At 50.0% G+C, this 22,226-nt stretch overlaps 1 protein-coding gene across 7 annotated transcripts; it reads right to left on the reverse strand.

The window, feature by feature from the left end:
- Nucleotides 1-1,183: 1,183 nt before the first annotated feature.
- Nucleotides 1,184-16,515, reverse strand: CIPC (CLOCK interacting pacemaker). 7 transcript variants are annotated; one of them, XM_037031190.1, is made up of 5 exons: nucleotides 16,418-16,515; nucleotides 10,354-10,526; nucleotides 6,478-6,647; nucleotides 5,926-5,928; nucleotides 1,184-2,751 (listed from the first exon to the last, which is right to left on the reverse strand). In XM_037031190.1, the coding sequence occupies exons 2-5, from the start codon at nucleotides 10,487-10,489 to the stop codon at nucleotides 1,864-1,866; spliced, it is 1,197 nt and encodes a 398-aa protein (XP_036887085.1). In that variant the 5' UTR covers nucleotides 10,490-10,526; nucleotides 16,418-16,515; the 3' UTR covers nucleotides 1,184-1,863. The 7 variants fall into 7 exon arrangements, with proteins under 7 accessions (XP_036887085.1, XP_036887080.1, XP_036887084.1 ...); XM_037031185.1 differs by lacking the exon at nucleotides 5,926-5,928 and adding an exon at nucleotides 6,390-6,392; XM_037031189.1 differs by lacking the exons at nucleotides 5,926-5,928; nucleotides 16,418-16,515 and adding exons at nucleotides 6,390-6,392; nucleotides 16,260-16,282.
- Between the last annotated feature and the right edge of the window lie 5,711 nt (nucleotides 16,516-22,226).

Here is a 22,226-nt window from a genome sequence, read left to right on the forward strand (position 1 = left end):
AAGTCATTTACTTCTAAGTCTGTCTTACCTACCTCATGTATGTGTGAGAAGGAAGAGTAGGCAGCCCAAAGCCTTGCAGTTTTTAAACTATGTTAGAGTTACCGCTACCTAGCAAGTACGAGCTTTAGCTTATTTCTGGCCTTAGTAGAACTTCAAGAACATTTTCCTTGCAGAAAAGCTGGTCATCCAGAAGTTGTTCCTTAGATTTTTAAGAGGATGAAATTTCTGAATGAGAAAAACTTTGAAACTTTACTATTAGAAATCTAGTTTACCTTAACAATGAAGCTGTAGAATGTGCCCCACCTGCACATCCTCGCCACGCCCTGCGTGCCCAGGTGGGTTTCAGAGAGCAGCGCCACGCCTTCGGGTGTGCTGCCGTGCGACGAGTGGAAGACACAGAGAAGACGCTGCTCCCCAACTGCACCACGTCACCCTGCGACACATGGCAGGAGTGAAGACTTTGGAGGCCAAAAGAAAGCTGACAGGATGTTCTCCAAGTTTGTGGGCTTGTATCACTTGTAACCTCAGGATGATTTTAATCCCAAATCCATCAAGCTTAATAATCACTTGTTTCCTCTTTTAGAAAAACAAAAGAAGCCCTGGCTGGTGTAGCTCAGTAGATTGAGTGCAGTTCAATTCCCAGTCAGGGCACATGCCTGGGTTGCAGGCCAGTTCCCAGGAGGGGACTCACAAAAGGCAACCATACATTGATATTTCTCTCCTTCTCTCCTTCCCTTCTCCTCTAAAGATAAATAAATAAAATCTTAAAAAAAAAAGAAAAAAGGGGCAGCAGAGGGTTACCTTATACCACTTACTCTTGGGAACCATGAAACTATCCTTAAGATGTCCACATAAGACCTGGCCTGGTGGCTCAAGTCGTTAGAGCACCTTCCCAATACACCAAGGTTGTGGGTTCAATCCCTGGTCAGGGCACATATAAGAATCAACCAATGAATGCATAAATAAGTGGAACAACAAATCGATGTTTCTCTAAACTTAAAAAAAAATTTTCACACACAAAACTGGCTGTATTGTTTCAAGAAGAGAAAGAAAAGCAGAGTACCACAATCTTCCAGCTCCTGACCGAGACCTGACCAAGAGATACTGACCATGTCTTCCTTCAGACTCTAAGTCAAAAGAGTGACTCACCTGCTGCGATGCCAGGTGGTACTGAATGTCTTCCGCACTTTAAACCCTGAAGCTATTTGCCTGCCAGGTGGAGCGAAGAGAAACCTGGTTCGTGATGAAAGTGTAAGAGTGAGATGGAACAGCCCTTTCCTCCTGGCTTTCGGCTTTAAGAAGCAAAGCTTTACGTGATTAAGTGCTTGCACCCTACGCCCGACCTGTGCCCCAAGCACTTCAGGTTTCGTCCAGATGTCGAGAAGATGCCTCAGGAATGCAAACACACTTCCTCTCACTTTTCTGTAAGACATTCAGGGAAGACCTGTGAAGGGATCCTTATGTCGCCCACTCCTGGCCTGACAGGCACCACTCTGTACACTCATCCACGTCACTGCACCTCTGATCACGGTGAGTGGGATGGGGGGGGGGCGGCAATGAGAAGGACCTCACACACACCTCTCTCCTGCTTTGCCCCGTGACCCATCCGAGTGCCTGCAGGCTAAGGAAGAGGGACTCCAGGACACCCTGAAGCTGAGGTCCTTAGCAGAACAGACGTGTGCAAACTGTGCAGAGACCACAGGTTAATACAGCAGCCAGGTATCGGCAGGTGGCTTCATAAGTGAACCACCAAACAGGTTAGGTTAGAAGAAGCTCTTACATAAGCTTTGGGAAATGGGAGTAAGGTAACAGCCAAAGGGTTGAGAAGAACCACTGGAGTAACAGGGAGATGTGCCCTCTGCGCTATATGTCTGGGCGGGCAGAGAATGCATCTAGGTCACTGCCGGTATGACTGGACCCTGACGTTAGAGACGCCTGCAGCTTGGCCCAAGCCTGAGGAGCCCTGCCCTTGATGGCCTCTACCAGGAGCTGAGTCTGCTCCTTTAGTTGGTCTAGCTCCACCTGAGTGGCCTGGTTCTGACGAATCAACTCCTTGGTTTTCAAAGTGATCTCCAGCAAGCCGGACTTGTGCAGGACCACGAGGGTGTTCTGAAAGCGCCTGTGTTTGCTCTGCCGCTGCTCCGAGAAGATGTCTGGGCTGCGGCAGAGGTGCTCCGCGGCCCACAAAGGCGAGCTGTAAGCAGCCGGCAGCGGAGAGAGCGGGGAGTCGCTCTCCAGCCCATGCGGAGTGCTGTCTGAGGCACAGACAGGACTGGCGGGGGAAGCAAAGGTCAGACTGGGAGCTTTAGCCACGTGGCTGCTGCACACCGGCTGGAGAGTCTGTGGACTTCCACCTGCCGCTAGGGAGGGCACACCCTGCAAGGCTGCGTCCTCTGCCAGCTTGGTGCCGGGGGGCACCGCAGGCGGGGGACTGGAGGACACAGCACCAGTCTGGGTGGGCTCACTGGCGGGCGAGCTTGGCCCGGGCCTCTCGGTGCGGGTTTTCTTCTGCGTACCACGTTCTCTTTCCTTGGGGCTGAGGGAAAGGCCCCGTTTGCCTGGATGTGGGGCTATTTTGGTGTAAGAATTCAGAATGGGCAAGTAGTTCCTGGAGTCCGACTTTTTCTCGCCAGCGTGACAGGGCCGGACAGAGGATGAGACGGGCGGATGGAGGAGCAGGAGCTGTGGCTGTGCCGAGATCACTTCGAAGGAGGGCTGGACAGTCCAGGACTGGAGCTGGGAGGAGCCGCCCTGCAAACGGAAGAGCAGCACAGTGCGCGTTACCTGCCGGGGGGACGCGTTACCTGCTGCGGGGACGGTGCTCCTGGCCCCTGCCGAGGGCAGGACAGGGCAGGGAGATTCGGAACAGGGGCAGAGCTCCCCTCACATAAGGGGTAGCCCTTTCTCAGGAGCACGACTGGAGAAGTGGCTCACGGATCCATTTGGGCCCAATGTCATCCTTTTTTTTCCTTTTCCTATGGGAAAACTGAAGGAAGTATCTATTTTTATTCGAGTGCCATCACTCAGGAAGAGAAATTGTCGGTAGGTGAAGTAATGACAGTAAAGGTCACAACTGAGGCAATAAAAATATAAATAGTACAATTTCTTGGCATAAGTTAAAATGTGCTAATCTCGAGATTATAAATGTGACTTGACATCAAAGTCTATCTTCGTTTAGTTACACCTGAAACCTCTTTTACCTGAACACAACTTTTGGCTAAAAAGTTACATGTTGTCGGGAGTCCACGGGCCCCTTTGTGAGGCAGTGACAACCAACAACCATAAAGCCACTGGAGATAATACCAGTTGCTCTGCCGCTTACTGCAGGCCAGCCCTGGGTGACGTTTCACACGGGCTGTTTCCTTAACAACCCCGAGGGGCAGTCGCCACTTCCCTTCACAGATGGGAAACTGGGGTATAGGGAGTTGAAATAACTTTCAACTTTCAGTGAACGAGACACTAAAGGACAGAGTTGGGGTTCCAACCTCTGACTGACCCTAAAACCCATCCTGACCATTTCAATACACAGCCTTTGCTATATTACTCCTTGAATATATTTTTATTTTTAAAGTACTGATTCAGATGGAAATCTATAATAAAGAAGGGCATGGCTATCTATTTCCAACATTTTTTTAAAAAGATTTTATTAGTTTATTTTTAGAAATAGGGGAAGGGAGAAAGACAGGGAGAGAAACATCAGTGTGTGGATTGCCTCTGGAGCGCCCCCTACTGAGGACCTGGCACAAAACCCAGGCCTGTGCCCTGACCCTTTGGTTCGCAGGCCAGCACTCAGTCCACTTAGCCATACCAGCCAGGGCTATTTCCAACATTTAAAAGCCAGTCCAGTTCCAATCTAGTCCCAAAGATCTGAGTGTCGAGGCCAGGCAGAGAGCCTGCCAGAGGTTCTTATCCTTGGTGGGGAGGTCATGTGATTTGGCCGGAGGAAGCTACCTCCCACACACGCACACCGTCTTGCATACATTTCAGCCTCTTCGACCTGTGACTAGTAACTTTAGGCTCATCTCCTGGGCAAAGGTTGGGGTGACCTGGAGAGCCCATCCCAGAGCCCTCTTGGTGCTCCAATACACTCTGGGACATACGTGAGCAAGCAGTGTGAACCCAAGCATCACACTGCCCCGTCAGAGGAGGTCCAAAGTCAGTGGCCTTTCCAAGCTCAGCTCAGTCCAGCTCAGTCCAGCTCAGTCAGGAGCAAAACAGGCTATTCTCCTACTCACTCACGCCTCTGGGTGGGCCTACAAGGCAGATGGGCCCAGGAAATATCTAATTCCTGTCTTTTCTGAACTGATTCCACTGGATTCCTCCTGATGCTGCTGTTATGCCCACTGCCATGCTAGACACTTAGCTTACTTATTCTAATTATTAGATTTTACAATGTATTACTTTTTTTTAAAGATTCCATTTACTTGGAGAGAGGGGGAAGGAGGGAGAAAGAGAGGGAAACAACCACCTGTGAGACAAACACTTGTCAGTTGCCTCACGCCCCCAGCCATGGACCTGGCCCACCACCCAGGCATGTGCCCCGACCGGGAACCATCCAGTGACCTTTCACTTTGCCAGACGACACCCAACTCACTGAGCCGTGCCAGCTAGGGCTCCAGTCTGTTATTCATGCTGAAATCATCTGAGGGAACACGGGACAAGATTTCGGACTTGGCTACCATCTCAGAAACATTTCACATAAAGCCTTTGTGCTGGAGGTGAGGAAACTGATGACCATCAGGCTTAAGTAACTGTGTGCAAGATCACACAGTCCAGGCAGACCTGGAATCAGACCCTCAAAAGGGGATTATCTAAAACCAAGACATTACACAATATACACAGATTTTTTAAAGTATGTCACTATTTCAACCTTGGGATATGCTGGATTCTAGCACGTGTGGAAAAGAACGAGACAGAACCCCTAGACTGAGCCAGTAGGTCGGCCTGCCCCCGGCCGCCCATCTCCTGGCGGCCTAGCAGCCTTCCCTGCAGGTCTTTGTCCTGCAGACGGCAGCTCGGCTGGGCAAGCCTGCTCACTCCGCAGCTGCGGGCTGTCCTCAACCCTCGGAGCTGCCAGCCTCGCCTACGACAAAGAAGGCATACAAACACAGACACACAAGAAACAGCAGCAAGGGTGCCAGAGAGGCAGGCGGGGAGAGGAAGAGCCAGGGGACTGGAAGCCCTGAGCAGCGCCTTAGTGCTGGAGGAGTGGACGAGCGAAGCTCATTTGGGCTCCATTTCGTGTCTTGATTCTCTTTCTTTGTTCAAAAAGCACAGCTGTCCTTCCCGCAGAGATGTGATTTGCCAAGCAAAAATCTTCAAATTCTTTTTTCCAAACTCACCAGGATGCCTTGTTGAAAATCAGCCTGTGTTCCTCAGAAATAACTAGGGAATAGTTAAGGTGTTGTGTCAGGCTACAGGCATGTATGTTCTTCTAAGGTGGGAAGGTCAACAACATAAAGCCGGATTTCGAATGTCACTAGCTTCAAGCAGCCTCATCAATGAACCCATGGACCCACATGAGAACCGATACCATTTAGAGCAAAGTGGGGAAGGGTTAAATGGTCTTTAACCCAGTTCACGTGATTAAGTTCTCTGTTTCAAACATGGGGCTCAGATTTTCATCTAAATCTTCTTTTCCTACATATCTGGACCATAATCACGTATCATGTACAGTTATGTCACAGGGCCCACAGCGGGGTCTCTAAGCTCCATGGCAAAGCTGTGTGGCCTTTGTTGGGACAGCCATCCCTACGCCACAAAGCTGCTTTCTCACTGGTGACATGTCTCCAGCTGATTACTAAGAAAATGCTCAACGCGACATGAGAGACATGGAAATTGCCTCTGCCTCTCAAACAAACAGATGCATCCTACATTTCTAACCCCCCAGGGCATTTCAAATTGAAAAGAGATCCTTTTGTTTACACCCTAAACTCTGTCACATACAGACTTGAACTGTAAGTTATGACATTTCCGTTTGGTTCCTTCACACAAGACTAAAGAATTCTGGTACCGCCCTGGCTGATGGGCTCAGCTAGTTGGGTGTAGCCCCTTTAAACTGAAGGGTCACGGCTTCAATGCCCAGTCAGGGCACAGGCCTGGGTTGCAGGTTCAGTCCCCAAGTGGGGCACATACTGGAGGCAACTAACTGATGTTCCCCTCACATCATTGTTTCTCTCTTTCTCTCACTCTCTGGAATCGATGGATATATCCTCTGGTGATGATTAAAGGAAAAAAGAATTCCAGTGTCCCTGTGAATGAACCAGGGATACAAAAATAAACCAGTACCGCTGTCTGGAAAATGAGAATACACGTCATGATTCCTGCAGCCCTTTTCACGCTGCTGTCTGTGGTGGAGAAAAAACGTCCTCTCCCCAGGCTGGGCGCACGCCCTGCCTTCCGGGGGTCTGCCCCAGCACCCTGCGCAGAGGAGGCATGGCACCTTCAGTCGCATCGGGAGAGAGCATCCCTCCTCACCTGTCTGACCAGCACGTTCTTCATGACGACCATGGGGGACAGTGTGGGGAAGGCACTGCCTGCCGTCTTGGAGCTCCGCCCCGGCCTGTCTGGCCGGCTCCAGCCCGAGGCGCTCGGCACGTCCTCGGAGTCCATCCGCTCAGCCGAGCTCAGACATTCCGAACCCCCATCTGGCGGGCAGAAAAACGGTCGGTTCACTCGGGACAGGGACTCTTAGGCAGGCCTCCCAGGGAGTGGGGGGTGGCACCCCTTGAAACTGAGTGGAACGCTCATGAGATGGGTCTTTGTGGATTTTTCTGAGGACAGCGTCTTTAACTTTCAATGGATTCTCTATGGGCTCCATAACTATCACTGTCACCCCAAAGACGGACTGCCCTAGGATTCCCTTCTAACTCTCTCACAACAAGGGCCTGTGTCCACTCGGGCTCGTGCCAGCAATCACCACCAGTGCACAGGGGAACTGGGAGAAAGGCTTCAACCACAGTGCATCCCTTTCAAGGAAGTGTCGCTGAGAGGGGCGGGCAGGATGTACGTGACCTGGGGCAAGACGAAGGCCTCTGAGGGGCTCTGGGCCTCACACAATGGAATTATAACAACAACAAAACCAACCTGTAAACCTCAAAATTTACACCCATGCTGAAACTAAAATAGCTTCTTTCTAAGTTTTCTAATGGTAAATTCTGGGTAAGTTCACCAACGCTGAAGTTTAAAATGTGTCTGTCTTTATTGTTCCTTCTACTGGGTTAGGTGCCTCCCTTGCTGGTGCCTTAAGGACCCCGTGGGTGTGCTGACTGGGGGGCGTGCTGACTGGGGGTCCTGCACCCTGGGAGACAGATGCTCTCCAAGGAAAAGAAAATACAACTGACCTTGTGTGATCCGTCAGAAAGTACTCCGCTCCCTGCTGGAGCAAACCCCGAGGCTGCAGTAGCCCTGTGAGGAGCCTGGGGGGCGGGGGGAGGGGGTGCAGGGGTAGATGCTCACTGGGGCTCTCAGAGTAATCTGGATGAGGCAGGCCCGGAATGTGACTTTAATTTAAATGAGGACAACTGTCAACACTTGCATTTAAATCAGAGTCTCCAGGGACGCTTTTTAGGAATTACAGATGTTGGGGTCCTCCCCTCAATCCACTGGACCAACTCATCTGGTACCCAGGCAGCTACGGGTTCACAATTGGGCACCTCTAGTTAAGAACCACGAGGCCAGAAACAAAGACCTCGGGGGCAGAGGGCATAGCTGGTGCCTGCGTCTTGGTCCCTAAACGCCATCCTGCACGAAAAGAAAACCAGGGCTCCTTGGATTCCAAGTCCTTGGCAGGGAAGGTGCAAAATGAGCCTGGACATCTTACGGTCCCAGAAAACACGAAGGTACTCAAACACAAATGGAGGGTGTCAAAAAGACACGGGAGCTAACTGGGAGGCCAAATCTGGGGCAATTTGAGTATAGAAAAGAATAATGATAATGTATCAACAAAATGAATTACAAAAGAATTCCATGAACCACCGTGATACTCAAAAAGGGGTGAGGAGGGAAAGTGCCTCTTTCCAAAGAATGTCAGCTAGTAAAACGTACAAGGACTAATAGAAGTAGATCGCCATTTTTAAACCACAAAGACAGTAAGTAATTGATTTGGGCAAAGACCATCAACGGATGCTAAACGACTGGTCAAGAGTTTGCCGGGAACAGGATAGTCACACAATCTCAAAGTGTCATCTCATACCATGCTTATAATTACAAGGAGAAAAGGGCACCTTTACAACATGAAACCTAGTATACTACCTTAACCCAGTATTAACACTGCCTTAAACCGAGTGGTCAACCAGAGCATCGCCAAGAGTAAGCCGCATTTAAGAGTTTCCTTGTGTGTGCAACGAGAAGGATGTTAACAAGAAAAAAAGACTGTAGTAGTCTGGTAAATGTTTATCCTGGTTCTAGTAATTGGGAAGCTACCAGAAGAATCCAGAGTGTGGGGCATTCTACAAAACAGGCCTAACTCATTCAAAGATGTCAATGTCATAAAAAAGAAAAAAAAAGCACAGAAAAGGAAAGACAAGGGTGCTGTTCTGAACTAAATAAGACGAAAACGACAGGGCAACTAAATGAAAGGCACCGACTTCAATAGACTCTGGATACACAACAGACAACGTGAGTCACAGCCAGGAAGGACACTATTGGGATGACGGGGAAAACTCGGAGTGTGGACTGCAGCTAATTAATAACTGCAGATTATGCCGTGCTCTCAGGTAACTAAAATGATAACTCGGGCAGTGACGAAATCGCTGGCACCTGGCCCTGATGTGGCCGGATGCGTTCACTGGGGTCACTTTCTGGAGCACAACACGTCTGATTAGTCTCACTAGAGCCTGTGTCCAACCAGCACAATGCTCCGTAAAGCTCTTCCACGTGGGGAATAAGAAAGCTGTCAAAAGCGCTGTCCAGACTTCGGGGCAGAGCAGAAAACAACTGGCCTGATCATGGTGGAAAGAGGAAAAAAGTCAACACTACTGAGAAAAATAGGTGGTGGGATAATGAATGATGTCTATATTTTTCTTTGTACATCTCTACATTTCTAAGCTTCTACAATGAACATGTATTACCTTCGTGACATGAAACACAGATGAAAACAAGCACGACATTCAAAGAAAAAAGGGGCACGAAGCCTGCCGTGTTTCCCAAACCCATCTGATCACACCAGGCACCAGACCCTTGTGGCCGGGTGTGATTCCGGGCCCTCCCCCAAGACCCTTGATGTCCCAGTGTCCTGGAGAGGGGCCTGGGGAACAGTGTTTTTGACAAATGCCTCAGGGGGGCCTTATGAGGAGGCAAGCTTGAGAAACAGTGCAAAGCGATACAGAAGAAAAGCCCAGAAGGCTACACGCTGGCCCTCCCCTTTCAGGGCGGTCCCTATTTTAATCCCTCGGGCAGTCGGTGCTCTGTTCCTCCCTGAGCAACAGTCTATCTGTAATTTTCTGCCTACTGGGGGAAAATACAATACACCGACCTGAGGATGAGGCAGATCCTGTATTTCTAACAGCTGTACTTCTCGCCATAAGCTAAGGAATCAACAGGACAGACTGACTGGTCTCAGTGAGGCGGGATGACATCCGCCTTCCTCTGGGAGAGGGCTCTGTCCCAGGGGGGCACCCCAGCCAGAGTTCCCAGCATCACCGTTCTGCCTCCCCCCAGGCCAGAATGTTGACACTAGAGCCATAGTCCAGTGTGAAGACCACCCTCGGACCTGGAAATGGAAAAGAGCCTCGGCACAAAACCGAGAGATTCCCTGGGTGTGCAGCTGGCCCTTTTAGGCAAGAGTTAAGACAAACCGCTAAGGAAAATCATTCTATTTTCTTGGCCCTGAGGACGCTCAAGTTTGGAACTGGGCCCGGAGGCTCACAGTCCAAACACAGGACGCGTGGCTCCCGCGAGGGTGGGCTGTAGAGGGGAAGCATTTTTGAGCACAGCAAAATTACTTTCTTAGGAAAAAAGTTATCTTAACAAATGATATGTTACTTTTGTTTAATTGGTTACTTGGAAACAGCATACAGTATTTTTCCTGCGGTGTAACTATTCCCATGAAAAAGGAGCTAAGTCAGCAAAATTATGGGTACCGAATTTTTTTTCCCAGTAACCATTTGCAACAGTTGGATATGTAAGATTTAAAACTGAGCATCTGAGTTGAAAAAAGATGTCAAATCATTCCTTTGGAACTAACCCCATGGTGACTCTGATGTGTACCTTGCCACAGAATTACCATTTTAAAAGATATTTATTTACTCTGTACATGAGAGCTCCCATCCGTATCACACAAATGAGTGATAGGGAGGGACTTTTCCAGACAAATCACTCACTACAACGTAGAAGGGAGGCGGTATTTTTAACCTGAAAATCCGGAGTCCTTGTCTGACTCGGCGGCTGCCGTGCCCAGTCGACGGGCCGCCTTTTTAGCCTCCGCGCCTTTGCCCAGTTTAGCTGAGAGCCCCCTGGGGCTCTCTCTGGGTGGGTTTTTCCTCTCCATGTTTTACTGGGCTGGAAGCGAATGCATCTGGAGCGCCCTGTGGAAACAACAATTACGTAAGAAGTCAGTCCCTAGAGAGCCGAAACAGGTGCTCAAGATGGTGCGTAAAGCGAGTTGCGAAGAACACTGGTCTCACCCACTTCCTCTGTGTCTCCTCAGGGGTCTCGACTGAGGAGGCTTCGCGTTTCCTAAACATCAGGAGGGTTTCCACCCAAAAGGAGGTTCACTGTCCTCTCCCTGCCCTCAAATTCCATTACGAATTCAAGGCACACAAGCCGCATTCAGTGGAGGCTTTGTAAACAGCTAACAAAGGCACATTTGACTAGGTTTCTGGGCCGGGTAAGTCACCCCGCTGCCCGAGGGAGCGGAGGGAATGCCCATCTGGGACGAGGCCTGCTTTCCCAGGACACATTCGCCACCTCCCACGGTGTGGTTTCTCAAATTAACCTTTCACTTCTTTGGATGTTTTACTGAACAGAGCAAAAACAACTCCTCATATATGCACGCTCCCTTTGGGCTTAAAAAGCACTTTTATGCACAAAGATCATACAGAATGGTGCTTTGCTTCTGTAAAAGCCTGGAACATTATTTCTGCTAATGTTACCTCACGCCCATAACATTATTGCTGTTAATGTTCCTGTACCTCTTTAGGGAGGAGGAGGTTGAGGTTCAGATTACGTCACACTGAGTCATTTAAAAATATTTACCAAGTGCCCACTATGAACCAGGCATTGTGCTGGGACGGGGGATACAGGGTGAGCCAAATAGACACGGTCTACTTCCTGGAGCTCACGCTCTAGAGAGAGTCAGACACAGACCAAGTAACCGCACAATTATTATTTTGATAACAGCTATGAAGGGGAGGGGCCAATAGTCTAATAGTCTGGGGGACAGGGAAGCTGGGATCTGGGGCATGAGACAGAGTTACTGGGAGTTAGCAGAAGTTCAAAAATGAGCTGGGGGAGGGGCCCGGGTGGGGTGTGGAAGTGTGAAGGCCCTAAGGGAGAAAGAAGCCTGACCCCAACAAAGAATTGAAAGGCCAGGGAGACCAGGGCTGGGTGGGGTGCGGGGTGCCTGGATACTGGAAGGGTTGGTGGGGGCCAGACAGATAGCGCCTTGTAACCCACGTTGTAAAGACTTCAGCTATTATCTTAAGAGTGATGGGAAGTCACGGAAAGATTTTAACGGGAAGCGTGCAATCGGATCTGCATTTCTAAAGCACGTGGATGCTGGACTGAGATCCAGTAGGGAGAGGCCAGAGTGGCCTTGAGACCCTCTAGACACTGCCATTCGACGACGCAGTCCAGGTGACATAAGGTGGCGGCAGTGGACATGCCGAGAAGTGAGTGGACTGGAGACACATTTAGGAGGCTGACTGGATGGGGCTCAGTGCTGTATGTCAGGCGCCAAGAAGGGCACAGAGGACCCGTGGTGGGGTGGCCAGGCTGATTCAGTTCAGGCCACACACAGGGAAGCGGCCGTAGGCCACGCGAGTGGAGACTCTGTCACACGGACCTGTTTGGGAGTCAGGGAAGAGGCCGGGATTCGCCCCAGTGGCACACAGCGTGCCCACAGCAGATCCATACCTGAGCTAACAGTGCAGAGAATTAGATGAACGAGTCCTTTCAAGGGCTGGCAGAGGCTGAAAATGCTCCAGATATTTTAACTAAGCCATCTGAGGCACTGAGAACTGGCAGTAAGAACACAGGGACACAACAGGGCTAAGGACAACAGGAGGCCGACAAGGACAATGACAATAATAAAACTGGGTAAGTGCTGGTCTGAATGTTTGTGCTCCCCTCGAATCCACGTGTTGAAACCCTAACCCCCAGGATTAGGAGGTGGCCTTCGGGAAGTGCTTAAGTCATGAGGGTGCAGCCCTGGGGAGCAGGATCAGAGCCTTACAAAAGAGGCTCCAGAGAGCTCCCTGGCCCCTTCTACCGTGTGAGGACACAATGAGAAGTCTGTGACCCAGAAGCAGGCCCTCACTGACCAGGCCGGCGCTCTGACCTCGGACTTCCAGCCTCTAGAACCACCAGAATAAATTCCTGTTGTTAATAAACCACCCAGTCTGTGATACAGCAGCCCAAGTGGACTGAGGTGTAAGCAAAGCCTAGTGACACTTTAATTCACCATCCACTTACAGCTCCATCCATTTGTCCCGGGTGCAGAGAAGCACGAGCCCCCTGCCAAATAGCACCGTGTCTGGAATACCCTGCAACGCCAAGTCTGCACATTTCTGCTAATATGGGATCTCATGAAGAACGTCAACTACTCCAGAAGCAGGGGAGGGATTCAAAATAAAATTAAATAGAAAACAAGGGTACCTGTGAGCATCCCGGAGCAGCCCTCTTGCTCATACTTTTGCATACAGCATAAATGGACTAAAGGGAACACACTAATCTGAATGAGACTGGATTTTAAACACAATTCCAAGCCAAACTTATTTTGTGCCACACCGACCTCATTTAAGGGAACTGGTTTCCCATGTCAGACTAAGCACTCTCTGACAGGTCAAAGGGTTCGTCCTTTGTGCACAGAAGATAGACAATGGCACCGTCATGTCCAGCACAGCATTATGCAAAAGCAACATCTCCCTGTTGGACGGCCAGGAAGACCAACAGCATGGACAATACAGCTTCAAGAGTAGACTGACATGTGAAAATGTATCTCTAATTAAGTCGTAATCCTTTTATGTGAAACCCAACGAATGTGCATGGTTTCGTTTCCCTGAAATAACACCATCTGAAAGTGAATAGGAGGCTTCTTCAAAATGGAAGGAGCTGTAGCTTGTGGAAGGGCTGTCGGACTTATTCAGGTCTGACCCTGCTGTTGATTTAGATGAGGAAAGATGCTTATGTTAGCTGCAACTGATTAAGAACTTGACAGCCCTGGCTGGTGCGGCTCAGTGGGTTGGGCGTTGTACTACAAACTGAAAAGGTACCGGTTTGATTCCCGGTCGGGCACATGCCTGGGCTGTGGGCCAGGTCCCTCCCTGGCTGGGGGTGTGCAAGAGGCAACCGAGTGACATTTCTCTCACACACTGACGTTGCTCTTCTTCTTTTCCTCCCCTTTTCCTCTCTCTAAAAATAAAAATAAATAAAGGAACTTGACAAAGTTTCCCATTATCTTACAAAATATAGATTATTTTCCAGGTATTTTAAGATAAAGCATCCCAGTTTAGTCTTCTACAACCCTTGTGACAAGACAAGGGCTTGCTGCTGATACGAAAATGCGGTTAGAAGAGCTACAGAAGCTACCCAGGAATTTATTCTGGCCCATCAAGGACCTGCAGGACAATACTGATGGTGGAATCAAAACGCTGAAACACTGACAAACTGGTGAAGAGGAAAACAGATGCTAAAATTTTAGATCCTGGGGAACTGGCGGCAATTGGAAGTAAAAACCACACGGTCCACTTGAGAATAGTAAGTGAGCTACTCTGGATGCGCAAGTATCTAAAAACGTGAAAGCCTCCGCCCTCAGCTCTCACTATGCAGCAGAAAGCCTTAACGCCCAGGGGCGTCCAACAAAGTTGGAGAACACAGGGCTGCCTCCCACCCTGGCCCCTCTGCTCTGAGAGGGGCACTTCCTTCCCAGAAGTGGCACTGAGGACACACCAGCCCGTGAACAGCAAACCCACTCACGTGCACATGGCAGCAGACAGGGCTCTCCGCAGGAGAGGGGCCGAGTAATGGTGTCTATCCCGGCGCTCTCACACCCAGTGCCATAAGGGCGGCAAAGTCCGAAAACCTCAGAAGGGTTTTTTCTTCTTCCTCGGTGTTATTTTGCAATAAAGACAGAGGGTCAGGAGCTGGCGAGGGGGTGAAAATGGGTTACCATGCTGTCACCCACTGTGTCATCTCTGCTTCCTGACACAGACTGGAAATCACAAAAACTGTCTTACAAACAAAGCATATCCTCAGGTGCCCGACTCTGCGTTAAAAGGACTCCACCGTAAGCTCCCCAAACTGTCAGGATCGTCCCTAACTGGGCCCCTTACTAAATGCACAGGCAACACAGGGTCCAAAGGTCCACAGAGAGAACAGTGCGTGCTAAAACTTATCATGAAAGTGAATGTAAATATAAAGGTTTATATAAACAGGTACACGATAACATTCCAACAAGCACTCCATGGCATTTGGCTCTATTTTTGCACTTCTACCACTCAAGCTAATTACTTGTCTCCTCAACATCAACAGTTTGGGTGCTGGGTTTTTCTTATTTTTGCAACCTCAGCCCCCAACAATATGTATGAGGGACTCAAGAGAATAATGAATTCCTCCAGCTCTTCTGTCCTGCTGGGCCTCGCTGGCAGCCCCAGCAGTTTTGCTGTCACTGAAATACCTGAACAGCTGGAAAGTCAAGATTCTGCATTTCCTAACACCACCATCACCTCCACATCTAACTCCCAGTTCTGGTCTCCTGCAGGAAGCAGATCTCTCATCTACCCCTGATTCTCTGAGGAAAACAGGGATAAATCCATCAACCAAGCTAAAGGTTGGGTAACCCCCAAACAATCTCTATGATGATGTAGGCTTACGGTAAAAAGGAGAAGCAAGGTTTACAAGGAAGCATCCGAAATGCTGCTCTCGGATCTCTCCTTTTACAGATACTTGGCAACTTTCCCGGGAGCTCAAGTTCCCTTTAAAATGTGTCACATGTATAACACGCGTGCATGCACAGAGCTGTGAGGAGAAAGCCCAAGCAGAGACTTAAATACAATAAAGTGACAAGGCCATACGGCCTCTCCACCCAGAAAACCATGAGTAATCCCAGTTAGAATTACTAGGTTTCTCTGAAGTCATTTTCTCTTGGTCTGCATGTTTGGAGATACCATCCCGAGGAAATGTCTGTGTATTATAACTGGGGAAACGTCTATTGTAACAGAGAACACCCCCACCCCATCTACCTAGATCTCTAATACTCATCTTCCCCTTCACATCCATTTTCATTTCTCCACTTGGCTGCAAAAATCCATGTCAAAGGTACTATACCCCCGTCCCATACAATGTCTTCTGTTTGGCACCTGGTATGGCTCACTCCATTCTCTTCCCCTCAAACTCCCTGCTTCCAGCAGAGCCCACAGTACCTGTGCCCACCTCCCCATCCGCGTCAGCTAAGGGGGCAGCTGTGCCAGGCGGCAGGAGCACCCTCCAGGCAGGCGAGCCTGCCAGCTCGGCAGGGCAGAACTGGGCAGACCCTACTAGGACGGTGCTGTGGCTGGAATCCCACCAACCTCCCGGGGCGAACGCCCAGGCAGTACACACTGCCAGGACTTGGGCAATAACGGAGAGCCTGAATTTGGGCTGCACCTGGGCCTGGATCCGAGCTCCGCTCAACCCACCCACCAACCCCTTACTTAGTACTTCTTTCCCATCTCCCCGACCCCTGGCACCCTGCCCGGCCGGCTGGCCACCCAGGGGAAACAAACCAGCCAAGTGAGGGAGTGACAGCAGGTCTCTGAAAAAGACCGCACACCTGTGCCCCGGACCCCTTACCGGGTTACCAGCTCCCGCACCCACTCACCTGCCCCTTCCCTGCCCCTCCGTTCACAACTTGGCAGGGGGCCTCCAGGCTCTCCCCCTGCCCGGAAACCCTGCAGGCTGTTAACCCCAGCGACCATGGCCCACCTGCCCTAACGGTCTTACACCCCTGGCACCAGACACAAGCCCCCTCTGGGGACACAGCCCCGTCCTCACCCGTGATTCCTTCCCCCAGACGGTCCCACCCCTCGCAGCCAAACCAACCAAGTGGGAGAGGGACGCACAGCATCAGGTCCCACCATTTGGCCTTCTGTCCCCCAAAAGTCCAAGTTCTTCCTCTTGACTACTTCGCGCCCCTTCTTTCCCCTACTCCCATCTCCTTTCCTTTCCCCACGCTCCTCGCCCAAACCCTCTCTTCGTGCGCCCAGTTCTCCTTTCTCACCTAGGGCCGAGGTCGCCGCTTCACGACCAACCTGCGGGTCAGGTGGCGCATGCGCCAGCCCGGCGCTGCCGCTCCATGACAACCCAGTAGTCGCCGGGTCTCCAGCAAAACCCCCGCCTCCCGGCCTCCCGCCCCTTTCTCCTCCCTCCGCCCCCGCGGCGGCTTCCTCCAGCCACGTGACTGGCTCGGAGGACCCAACACCATAGAGACTTCTCGCTGTTCTCCTAGAAGGGCCCTTGAAGGTGCACCCTGTTCCCGGCTCCGCCGGAACGCGAGTTCCGCACGCCGCTTAGGGAGCACGGACGCCCCGAAGAGGGTGGCGCTCTCTCCGCAGAGGGCGGATGTCTCTATGGTCGGCTCCCAGGCCGTGTCGCCATTTTGTACGAGGGAGGTTTAGCCTTGAGCTGCTCGGGGTGCGCTTTGTAGACGGGGTTTGGAGTAACTTCTTGCGAGCAGGCATGATTCTTTTGCGGGAGCGGGTGGAGATTGGCCAGGAGAACTGGCTCTCGTTTTGGACGCCACGACACCGCTAGGGGTGGGGGCCAGGACTGGCCATGCTGACTGGCACGCGAGCGCGTGGCAGCGGCGTCCGGCGTGGGAGGACAGGCGGACCGCCTCGCGGACGCTCGATCGGAGGGAGGCGTGCTCTGGCCGCCCCCGCGCGGGTCACGTTTTTGCCACGCCTGTCTAGACGATTGGTTTGCATGCCCTGCTACTCCTCCAGAGGAGGCGGAAATGCAATCAGTATTTTTGTTGGATGAGTTCATGTTATCAGATGTATGAGTCACTTTGTCCCGTGGGACTGCTCGAGTTGCTGGGTTTTTGGTGCTGTTCTCACGCCAGCTCTTGGCGAAGGGACACAATGAAGACACCTGCAGCCGCTAAAGAAATAAAGGGATTGGAGCCGGTTGAAGTTGTGATGCTTTGAGCCAAGAGTTCCTTCTTGGTTTAGAGAATATTCCTTTACTGGAGAGAAAGGGACACAATTTAAAGAGGCTGACAGGAAGAGGCAAGCTCTAGAGCTGCCCTGTCCAATGATCTAATGATCAGGGAGGCGCTGATCATTAGAGGGTGTTGCACTAATTAAAATGAAAATAAAATAGTGTTCTCAGACGTTCCAGCCATATTTCAAGTCCTTGATAACCACATGTAGCTACCTGGACTACTTTATTGGACCGTCCAGGTGATAGCGCATTGCCAGCATTGCAGAAAGTTGTACTGGACAGCCCCAACCTGGATGATGGGGTGGGAGAACTGGCCCTATGTAGGTAATCCAAGCCCAAGTGCTGCCAGGTCATAGTTAATTACATCCTTCCCCACAGAAAATGTTAATACATTACTAGGCATGAATGTATCAGCATAAGCTCTGCCAGCAAATAATTGAAAGCCTACAGCATGTAAGGCTTTTGTTTAGGGGCTGTAGGGAGTGCAAATGATAGTTAACAACTATCGAGTAATTAGCCAGTCAACTTAACATGTAGTCTCCTGTGATGCCTGCACAAATGATGAGGTTAGTGCTATTATTTTCAGATGAAGGTACTGAAGTTTATGCCCATGAAATCACACCTGCTCAGCCTGGGAGCCTGACCATGAAGACATAGGCCCCCTTTTGAGGCAGAATAAGTGTCTGCTTCCAATACCTTAGAGTCTGAGGGCTTTCAGGATGGCAGCCAAGTAGGTGGGAGCTACACTCACCTCCTCCCAGGGCCAAACTGGAATCACAACTGATACACAGAGCAATCAACCTGAATAACCTGAATAGAGATAACCAAGGATTTACAGAAGAAGCCACATTGAGACAGGAAGGGCAGAGACATGAAAAGGGCTGGCCATGCTCCTGTGGGCCCCCCATGGGGCAGTGCTGAGATTCCAGAGGGATTTCTCAGCTGCAAAGTTTCCTGTTGAGAAGGGGGCTGGGTCTCAGCCCCACGTCAGGCTCCTGGATCCAGAGCACCAGAGCCTGGAAGGGGTGCCCACACAACATCTGCCTGTGAGAATCAGCAGGGATTCTGTCCACTAGGGAGAGAGACAAGTCTGCTGGAGACACAGGAGCCTTCTTGAAGGGCCGACACACAAAAGCTCCTGTACGGTTGTACAGGAGATCACTCGGCTCTGGCAGAGGTGGGCAGAGCAGACTAGAGTAGCATGAGGAGAGGTGGGTTTGTGGCTCTGGGGAGGGAGCTGAAGGGCCAGCTGCCAGGATCTCTCTGCTGAGTCACTCCCACATCTTTCCTGGTGGAGCACTCCCTTCTGTCTGGCGTCTGCCTGGGGCGCTGCAATAGCCCCACTCTCTGGACTCCCTTTCATCCCACCCTGTGGAGCGTGCACCCTGCTGAGGAGACAACTGCCTGGGCTGGGGTGTAGAGGTCTGGGCAGATTCCTGGTGGGGGGGGGGGGGAGTCTGTTACTTACTGATTAGTGTGGTTTTGAGGAGGGGGCCATTCCCTCACTGATGGGTGCTTCCTGCTTGTGAGAGATTTGCTAGCCCCACTCTCTGGACCTCTGTCATCCAACCCTTCTGACTGCTTGTGACTCCACCCTGCCAAGCCCTGGGTAGAATGTGGGATAGAGCTGTGGGGCTCTAGGGCAGGGCCCCTCACTGTCATGGGAGACATACTAGTTCCACCCCCCCTCCCCTGACTCAGTGGCTCCATCCTGCTGAGATTGGGCTCCAGACAGAATCTGGGACACACTGAGTTGTGTGGCTCTGGGATGGGGTCATTTTTCTTTCAAATGTCTGATGGTGTGGAGCCCTCCCTTCAAAAGGCTAAATCTTGATCTGCTCAGGCCTAGTAAACTCTGCTGGCCTCACCAGGATGACTCCCTGAGACCGCTTTTCCCACCACAAAGGTGTGCCAAGCACCCAGTGGGTGGCGGCTAGACTTGGTATACTCTAGGACATTTGCTCAGTGGCCTCAGACGCAGCACTGGCCCCAAGTTTAAACCTGTATCAGTCTGGTGAACACCACTGGTCCCTGCCTGCTGACTCACTGAGAAGGTACCTTATACAACTTGAATACAACCAAAGGCTGTTTTGGTGACTGAGCCTAACAGCAGGCAGAGGTGGATCCCAGGGTACCTTAGGACTTTAGCTGACTTGTCCCTGGGGTGGTGCTTGTAAAATTGGTACATTTTACACATTGGTACACAGCTTGATCCTTTCTGCACATACTCAGGCCCAGCAGAGGCAGCCCCAAACTGTGGATTGCTCTGTGGCTCCAAACGGGGTGCCCAGGGCCAGTCAGCAGCGCTACACACTGGTCTGCACCAGTCTCTCCCAAGAGGCTCCAGAACCAACACACCCTGTGGCCAGCTTTAGACACGATCAGAGCAGGGTCCAGTAGCTCCACAAGCAGCATCTCCAAAGAGAGGTCTCGGCATGCAGCAAATCCTACTGAGGTGGATTCGGCTTTGTGTGGTCAGAACCACCTGCACAGCAGCTGATACAAGGTGGGTGGGTTGGTCCTCCTGGTCTCAGGGCCATAGCTGTCAAGGCTCAGTTACAACCAGAGGGCCCATGTGACCCACACAAGGGACCTTCCTCGAGCATCCAGCTCAGGTGATCAAGGACACTGTGTCACTAGGTCACAAAGGACCCTTACTACATAAGGCCGCCCTACCAAGACAGGGAATCATAGCAGATCTCTTTAGTACAAAGAAACAAACAGAAAAAGACAGCCAAAATGGGGAGACAAAGAAACATGCTCCAAATGAGAGAACGGGAGAAATTGCCAGAAGAAGAGCTAGGTAAAAGGGAGGCAAGCAATTTATCGGACGTAGAGTTCAAGAAAAAATGGTTAAATGATTATAAGGATGCTCATGGAACTTAGTGACAACTGCAAAATCGTGAAAAAAGACATTGAAACAAACAAACAAAAAAGCCAGTCAGAAATGAAGGGTGCAATATCTGAAATGAACAAGACACTAGAAGGAATGAGCAGTAGGTTGGATGGAGCAGAGGTTCGAATCAGTGATTTGAAAGACAAGGTAGCAGAAAACACCCAATCAGAGCAGCAAAATTTTTGAAAAATTTGAAGTGAGGATCATTTAAGGGACCTTTGGGACTACATGGAGCTTAAAAACCTGCGCATCGCCTGCATCATGGGAATACCAGAAGGATGAGGGGAAGCAAGGGGGTGGGAACCTGTTTGAGGAAATAATGACTGGAAACTTCCCTGACCTGGTGAAAGAGAAAGACAGGTCTGGGAAACACAGAGAGTCCCAAATGAGATGACCCCAGAGAGGTCCACAGCAAAACACGTAATAATGAAAACAGTAAGTTTCTTAGAGTCTGATTTAGGAAATAAAGACATACTATAATGGTGTAATAGTTGTAAACTATAATACTATAATAGTTTATTATACTATAATAAACACTATGACAGAGAGTGTAACAAGTGCCAGAGGATTCTGGGCAAAATCTAATTAATAAAATCAAAGGAGTAAAAGATAACCTTCAGCTTGTTTTTTGCTGTTGGAAGAGGAAGAGACCAGGAGGTAAAGCTTTAAGAAGGACAGATGAAAGTTGGATTTACAGTAACGGAAGTGGTTAAGAGTATAGTGCACACCAGACAAAACAGAGTAAATAAAATAAGCAAAAGTATGAGGGCGATTTCAGTCCTCCAAAGGTGCCACTAAGTTGAACCTCCTTGATTTTGCCCACCTCAGGAGCACACAGCAATGCTGCACAAAGAACTTGGGTTTCAAAGAGAAGTTTGGTATTGGAACCTATTAAATCAGATCAATTTACTGCTAGCATGATTGTTGCTGAGCTACTGTATGGTTCTGTATGATTAAGCAACTCATGAAAATGGAAATGTTTCTATAGCCAAACCAATGTAAAAAATTTTTCTTCCTTTCTTAATTAACTCACCAGGTTTGAAATCAGCTTCTTTGCTGATAGTTTCCTGATGCCGTCAGCTCTTTCATCTTTGCTGTCACACTCTTGTTGAGAATGAGGTTCCCGTAATGGAGAGTGGGTTTCCAAGCGTTGTTTCTTCTTGCTGTGGAGTTCTTTTCGGTTGCGGTCCTCAGTACCAGTTGTGGTTAAGACTCGCGTACCACCACCGCTGCCAGCAGGGGGAGACCTGCTCCCTCGAATGCCACTCTTGGGGATTGATTTTCCTCTCTCCGGTCCCGGAGCGCCACGGAGGAGGTCAGAAACCGCACCTCCACGGAGCCCACTTCATTCGGTTGTTATCTGCCGTGTCCATGTCAGGGTTTGAGTTTTCAGTCCTGCGTAGGATGTCTTCAACAGTTAACTTTGTGCTGAGTGTTATTTGAAGACATTTTAAAGATTTTATTTATTTATTTTTAGAGAGAGGGAAAAGGAGGGAGAAAGAGGGAGAGAAACATTGGTTGCCTCTCACATGCCTGCAGTTGAGCGCCTGGCCTGCAACCCAGGCACATTCCCTGATGGGGAATCGAACTGCGACCTTTTGGTTTGCAGACCGGTGCTCAATCCACTGAGACACACCAGCCAGGGCTAAAAGGCATTTTAAAGTAGTATACAATGTAATTTAAAATATTTGTAAACATTATTTTAATATTTAAAACAAGTTATTTTTAAATTATTAAAAAGTAATTAACATAGTGTAATAGCAATGAAAGTGTTCAAAGATCTGGCTTCAAATCCTAGGTCTTCCCAGTATCATTTTTTAAAAGAAGGAGCATTTCAACAAGTTCCCCCACACATACACAGGAGGGGAGATGGGTGATAATCTCTATTTAAAAATTGAGTAATTTCTGCTTTATGAAAAATTCACTGCATTTTTTTCAGTTTTGCTGTGGACCAGTAGACACATCACCA

The sequence above is a fragment of the Sturnira hondurensis genome, unplaced genomic scaffold (assembly GCF_014824575.4).
Source record: "Sturnira hondurensis isolate 20B ecotype Veracruz unplaced genomic scaffold, ASM1482457v3 Scaffold0021143, whole genome shotgun sequence".
NCBI lineage: Eukaryota > Metazoa > Chordata > Mammalia > Chiroptera > Phyllostomidae > Sturnira > Sturnira hondurensis.

What these genes read in the sequence shown, in the direction of transcription:
- CIPC (XM_037031190.1), bottom strand. Translation starts at nt 10,489, where the DNA reads ATGGAGAGGAAAAACCCACCCAGAGAGAGCCCCAGGGGGCTCTCAGCT. An exon ending in CAAGGACTCCGGATTTTCAG is followed by an intron (nt 6,648 to 10,353) that starts GTTAAAAATACC and finishes TCTGCCCGCCAG; the next exon opens with ATGGGGGTTCGGAATGTCTG.